The sequence below is a fragment of the Lolium rigidum genome, chromosome 7, assembly GCF_022539505.1.
Source record: "Lolium rigidum isolate FL_2022 chromosome 7, APGP_CSIRO_Lrig_0.1, whole genome shotgun sequence".
NCBI classification, from domain to species: Eukaryota; Viridiplantae; Streptophyta; class Magnoliopsida; order Poales; family Poaceae; genus Lolium; species Lolium rigidum.
This window is the reverse complement of record NC_061514.1, coordinates 33,459,698-33,466,548: the sequence shown is the minus strand read 5'-3', so window position 1 is coordinate 33,466,548 and position 6,851 is coordinate 33,459,698. Positions and strand designations below refer to the sequence as shown.

Genomic DNA, 6,851 nt, shown 5'->3' with positions numbered 1-6,851 from the left:
ATCATGCAAGGGACATACATAGAGGTTCAGCGAGAGTGGCATCTGCCCTGAGCAGTCTTTCTCATGTTGACATAAGTTCGAGGCTTCAGGTCACCTGCATCAGCATGCTAAAGAATAAGTGGCATGAGTGGCATACTAACCAAAGCGTAGAAGTGAATTGATCATGTCTGATATTAATAACTATTATCAAGATAAAATTAGTTGAAGCCAAATACAGTAACAAATTCGATGTCATGTGCGGAGCAGCAGACGGTATAGCAGAGGAATGCGATACATAAAAGGAGCAAAAATAGGGATGCGCGCCTTGGCACACGGCCCCTGTATTTCATGTTGATAATCATTTTGTTAAAGTCGGGTTTAAAAGACCATTCATCAAGTAATATATTAAGCATTTATAAAACGATCAAGGCATCAGCAAAAGTGGTGCAGTCAGCAAGAAATACACACAGATCAGTCTTTATTAGAGAGTGGTGGAGATAACACATGGAGTATTAAAATCAACGGAACAATATTTGAATCCATGACCTCATTACTTCGGCGCCTAATTCCTTATTTCTCCTTGCTACTCGGTTGTACAAAATCCAGGGCTGCTTGGCCAACAAGCAACACCTAATATGCAAGAACTAAGAGATTCATCACATAAAAATATTTTAATCCATGACCTCAGTGGGGTGCTTTATATACACCAATGTGACACCTAACTAATAATGTGGATAAACAACACATAACTAATATGTGTCCTAATCAAGAGATGCAACAGGCATAAATAATTTGTGTCATGCAACAGGGGAAAAACATGCTCACCGTCCGACATCACCATGTGCGCCTTGGAACTATCCAACGCCGCCATGAAGTCCTCTGCAGCAGGATCAACCACACCAACATTGCCAGTCTACCCATTTACCATACAAGCTGCAGGGGAAAAAAAGGTGTCGGTCAGCAGACACACAAAGATTTCAGCGCGTGTGAGAGATCAAAATCATATAATGCATATGACAACAATACACAAAATATCATAATGGAGAGCAGTGTTAGGCAAACATAACTTATTTATTCCAATTGAAATCAAAGACACGATGTAGTCCAAATAACTCAGTTTTGGTTCTTCAACTCGGATCAACATAAATATCCAAAAAGCCATATGTAGATTCAGTTTAGACCATCGTCACAGATTTGGAGCATGCCATAAACATGTAATGCTCACCTGGCACTAACTGATTTGCATGATAACCTCAAATCCATGTGTCAGTTTGGCTCAGTTAACATGGGCAAACAATGGAAAATAGCAGTAAGCAACCTACATAATTGTGAGAAGATCACATCCACACAGAAATCTTAAGCCACTATCTACTACGGCTAGCTTTAAGCCAAAATTCTCGTAACATGTAAGAAATAATGAAGACGAAATAAACCTGAATCTTTACTGCATCCAAGAAACTCTTCATCTCTGCCCAATCAAGATATCAAAAGAGTGAATAACCTTCTTGAACTTTTGTCAAACATTATGTTGGCATAGATAAGCAGATCTGCACAAACAAATAATACTTCTAGGGATTAAAAATCGCGCGAGAGAGAGAGAGGAGCGAGAGAGAAACTATAAGGAAGAGTATAAGACTCTGGGTACCTCCGTTCCATGGCAGGTCTGGCCCCCTCTATTCTGCAGCACGCGCTCGTGCGGGAGAACACGAGCACGACGCCGGGGAGAGCAAGCAGTTGGGAACAGAGAGGTGGAGCGGTACGGCCCACACACGGACGGCCAGGAAGACGATGACCTCCAGAAGGATCTGAAGCAGCTCACCTTGGATTGGCGTCCTCGCCGAGGACAACGATGACGGAGGCGCCAGTGAATCCTTCTCGGCGGATCACTCTCTGATACGTTGTGTACGACGACACCTTCTGCTCCGGTGACCAGCAAAAAGGAGAGGGGACGGAGGAGGGGATCACGACGGCTTGATGCGGCGGCCGGCGCTCGTGCGGTCCCTGCGCCGACCTCCTGGCGGCGGGGCTGGGGGCGCTGCGAGGCGAGGCGGCGGCGGGGCTGAGCAGCTCGACGCGAGGCAGCATGGCTGGGGGGGCAAAAGGCGAGGCAGCGGCGGCGGCGCCGAGGCACGCGAGGTCTCGAGGATGGAGAGAGGGAGGGGAATCGATAGGGTGTGTCCCGTTTCGCTGGCTGGTTGGGTCGTTTTTGTCTCACACGGGCCGTCCGCGTCCACTCACGCAGCGACACGTGGCCCAACTGCTGAACAGGAAACGAGCCGCACGACCAGCCCTTGCACGCCACTTGCCTACCGTGGATAGCCTCTAAGTGCTCCATGGGGGTGCAACAATTATACCTTTAGATTAATGACACATCCTCCGAGTTAGAAATCTAATCAATTTCTCTCGTTTAGTGTTACTAGCTTTATATAGATGAAAAATGTAATTTTGATAGTGGTCTTGTATTTAAAAAGGAGGGAGTACATCACCTAGACGGTGATGTAAATATATCACCTGCTGGAGCACTTTCAGAGGAGGGATGGTGTATTTTAAATCATCAAAAACAGGTAATGTAAAAAAAAGACTGCAAAGAAGTGTAAAAACAGGTGATGTAAAATACAGCATATGTAATGTAAAATAGTAGTGGTGATTAGTCTTAGTCTCTTAGATTAGACTAGATCTATTGGAAAAATTGAGCATATTAGTAAGATGAGATCCCGCCAACCTTTGGCCATCCCACGTTTGACCAGCATAAACTACCACGCCAATCAGCAACCTCGCGCTTTCCGGATGGCTCATCCCTCCCCGGCGGCGGCGGCGGGCGGATTCGTGCTGTGGCTGCACGGGTCCGGCGGGACGGGCGAGCTGAGCCGCGCCCAGGTTGCCCCCTACTTCTCCGCCACCCCCGCCCTCCGCCTGTGCTTCCCCACCGCCCCCACCACCCCCATCACCTGCTACGGTACGTGCGAGTTACAAACGTTTGTTCACGATTCGCGTGTAATCCATCCTGCCTCGCCCTTTCCTCTGCTCGATCAACTTCAGTTGCAATCGATGTTGTTGTAGGTTGTGAGATCATGATCAATGCTTGGTTCGGCATCCCGGGGACCCCTATAACCGCTGTAATCTCCTTGCTCAGATAACCTCTCGCTATTCCGTTATCTACTTCTACTGTGGCTAAGCCTAAATCTGTTGCTTAACAGCAACTTGCATTACTGCTCAACAGCAACTTGCATTACTTCTCGTTTTTGAGCACTTTTGCATTAGAACATACCTCTCGCGCCAGATTAACCATTTTAGAATCCTCGTGACCATGCAAGGACATCAGTGTACAAGTTTCAACAGCAAAGAACCCGGGCCTAGATATACTGAATACAGTGGATTATTGTTCTAATGCTCTAGTACCTCTCTAGTATGTAGCCTAATTCTGTTGCTCAACAGCAACTTGCGTTACTGCTAAAACGTCAGCTAGTATTACTTGCCTCAGAAATCAAGAATGATTCGCACATTGTTTCTCATGGTCACACACTCGTAATTGCGAAACTGGAATACTGGATTCGGTAGTGCCAAAAAACAAGTCAATGCTACTCGTTTTTGAGCACTTTTGCATTAGAACATACCTCTCGCACCAGATTAACCATTTTAGAACCCTCATGCCCATGCAAGGACATCAGTGTACAAGTTTCAACAGCAAAGAACCCGGGCCTAGATATACTGAATACAGTGGATTATTGTTCTAATGCTCTAGTACCTCTGTAGTCTGTATTCGACCCTAAGTCTCTAACCAGTTACAGTACTTCTGCTATTACGTTGTTATTTAGTTTGCTCATTGTTACAACTTTGTTAGACCACTGTTAGAGATGAAAAGGGGGTCCTTAAAGCCGTTGAGCATGTGCACGAAATGTTAGACAAAGAAGTGGCCGCCGGGACGAGTCCTGCAGACATTTTCGTTTGTGGACTAAGCCAAGGAGGTGAATCACTGAAATCTGCATCTACCATTTCTGGTTTCAGGACAGGATCGTGATTTCTGTTCCCCTTTTCGCAGGTGCTCTAGCCGTAGCAAGTGTTCTGCTGTACCCCAAAACTTTAGGCGGCTGTGTTGTTTTCAGTGGTTCAGTTCCTCTAAGCAAATCATTCGCCGAGAGGGTGCCACCTGAAGCTAGAAAGGTCACCAACAGCCCAGCCCTGCAACTGTCGTTAAACTGAAAAAAAAAAAAATCATACCTACATCCTCCTGCAAGTGTGCTGTCTCTAATGCCACACCTGAATTCTTGAAAAACCTGCAGACTCCAGTATTATGGTTCCATGGGATGGCGGACGGGTTAGTACTGTTTGAAGCGGGGCAAGCCGGGTGCGCATTTCTCCAAAAGCTTGGCATGGCCTGCATATTCAAGGTGGTACAGAATCATACTTGAAACTATGATTCAAAAAGAATTTCAAGATTCGAGCCAGGCATTTCTCTGACTATATTGTTTCCTGAACATTGTCAGGCTTATCCAGGTCTTGGACACTCGTTGGTGGATCAAGAGCTTCAGTATTTTCGACAATGGGTACTGGAGCGTCTAGGGATCTCTCAACGAACTGAAGCTGCAGGACCATCGTCGTCATCTTGACCACTGAAATTTCTATCAGCTGATCTTCAAATTTATGGGTACCATTTCTAGTTGGTAGATTACTATATCAGTGACCTGAACCTCGGTTTATCTAGTCACACGAATGATTTGGAATGTGATCCAACAAAAGGTTCATGATACTTCTAGTTGACACCCGGGTGACTTTCTCTGTCAATCAATGATGCTTCGATTAACTGCCACAGGTGGCTGACAAGTGGATCTTGGGCCCACATGCTAGTTGATCATCTATCATGTTTCCCAAGTCAATCAGGTTACTAATTGTTGTAATCCTACAGAGCAATTTATCCTTTTTTTCTAGAAGAGAGCTATTTGTTATTTGATACTACCAGTACTCCGATCTTGAAGTACTGGATTGTCTAGGGATCTCTCAAGGAACTGAAGTTGCAAGATCAGCATTGTCATCTTGACCACAAAGATTTTCACTAGCTACTTCTCAGATTTATTGATACCGTTTCTAGGTGGTACATTTACGAGTACATCTGTGACCTGAATCTTGGTTTGTATTTCCACATGAATGTTTTGGAACGTGATCCAGTGAAAAGATTATGGTACTGCTAGTTGACTTAATTAGGGCATGTACAATGCAAGATGCTTAAGGAGATGCTTACAAAAATGAACCAGTTTTTAATTAAGCACGGGTGCTTATTTATACTAGACAGATGCCTAACTAGGCACCTCTTCTATACCAATAACCACCGGTGCTTAACAAATTTTCTTAAGCACCTTGCATTGTACATGGCCTTACGTGCCAGGTGACTTGGTTGATGCTTCAATTAACTTTCACATGTGGCTGTCAAATGGATCTTGGTCCCATATGGTAGTGGATCATGTAATTTGTTTCCCAAGTCAATCAGGTCACTAATTTTTGCAATCGTATACAGATCAAATTGTCCTTGATACTACTCTGTAATCGTGTACAAACCTCTTGCACCAGATTAACCCTTTTAGTATCCTTGCGACCACTCAAGGACTACAGCAAAGTACCTGAGCATGGATATTCTGAATATAGTGGATTGTCGTTCTAAAGTTCTTGTACTTCTGCATCCTTGTATTAGACGCTAACTCTCTAACCATTTACAGTACTTCTGCTACAATATCATTTACTTATTCTGCTCATTGTTACAACTTTGTTAGACCACGGTTAGAGATGAAAAGGGGGTCCTTAAAGCCGTTGACCATGTGCACGAAACGATAACAAAGTAGTGGCCGCGGGGAGAGTCCTACAAACATCTTCGTTTGTGGATTAAGCCAAGGAGGTGAAGCACTGAACTGTGCATCTATCATTTCTGGTCTTAAGATACTATCGATTGAATTGTGGTTTTTATTTCCTTATTGCAGCAAGGTAGTACTGACCGAATTGCAATTTTCGATTCCTTATTGCAGTTGCTCTAGCGATAGCAAGTGTTCCTCTCTACCCCAAAACTCCAGGTGGGTGTGCTGTTTTTAGTGGTTCTATTCCTCTAAGCAAATCATTTGCCGAGAGGGTGCCACCTGAAGCCAATATGGTAACAAGAGCCGAGAAACCATAGTTTGACTGTATCTATGCCATAGCCCAGTCCTCTTGCAAATGTGCTGGCTCTAATCTCAACCCTGAATTCTTGGAAACCTGCAGACGCCAGTATTGTGGTTCCATGGGATGGCGGACGGGCTGGTACTCTTCGAAGCCGGGCATGCTGGTTGTGCTTTCCTCCAGGAGCTTGGCATGGCCTGTGAATTCAAGGTGGTGCAGAAACATACTCGAAGCCATGACAAATGAACTTCAGTACGAATTCCCAGATTAGAGCTTCGAGTTTGAACTTCCTCTGAATATATTGTTTCCAGAGCATGTTATCGGGCTTGTCTTACTCTTGGACACTCACTAGTGGATGAAGAACTCCATTATTTTCGACAATGGGTACTAGACGGTCTAAGGGATCTCTCAAGGAACTGAAGCTGCAAGACCATCGTCGCCATCTTGACAACAAAGATTTCTACTAGCTACTGTAGTAGGTGGTACACTGGTACATTACCACTTGAGTGACCTGAATTGCTGAATATATATTCATCTTGTCACACGAATATGCTTTTGAGCGTGATCCAATGAAAGGTTTATTATACTGCTACTAGTTGACTTACAGTTTGCTGTCAATTAGTGTGCGTATGTATGACTTTGCTCTGTCAATCATTGATGCTTCGATTAACTGTCGCATGTGGCTGACAAGTGAGTCTTTGACACACATGGCAGTGGTTCATCTATCATGTTTT

General features: G+C 44.6%; 1 protein-coding gene and 1 pseudogene across 1 annotated transcript; both read left to right on the top strand.

Moving 5' to 3' along the window:
* The first annotated feature begins 2,766 nt into the window (after positions 1-2,766).
* On the top strand, positions 2,767-5,590 carry LOC124671159 (probable carboxylesterase Os04g0669600). Its single transcript, XM_047207573.1, has 6 exons — positions 2,767-2,935; positions 3,040-3,095; positions 3,821-3,944; positions 4,019-4,140; positions 4,260-4,367; positions 4,464-5,590. Exons 1-6 carry the CDS (start codon positions 2,767-2,769, stop codon positions 4,584-4,586), a joined length of 702 nt encoding a protein of 233 aa, XP_047063529.1. The 3' UTR covers positions 4,587-5,590.
* Positions 5,591-5,597: 7 nt separating this feature from the next.
* Positions 5,598-6,565, top strand: LOC124671158 (annotated as a pseudogene).
* Positions 6,566-6,851: the final 286 nt, after the last annotated feature.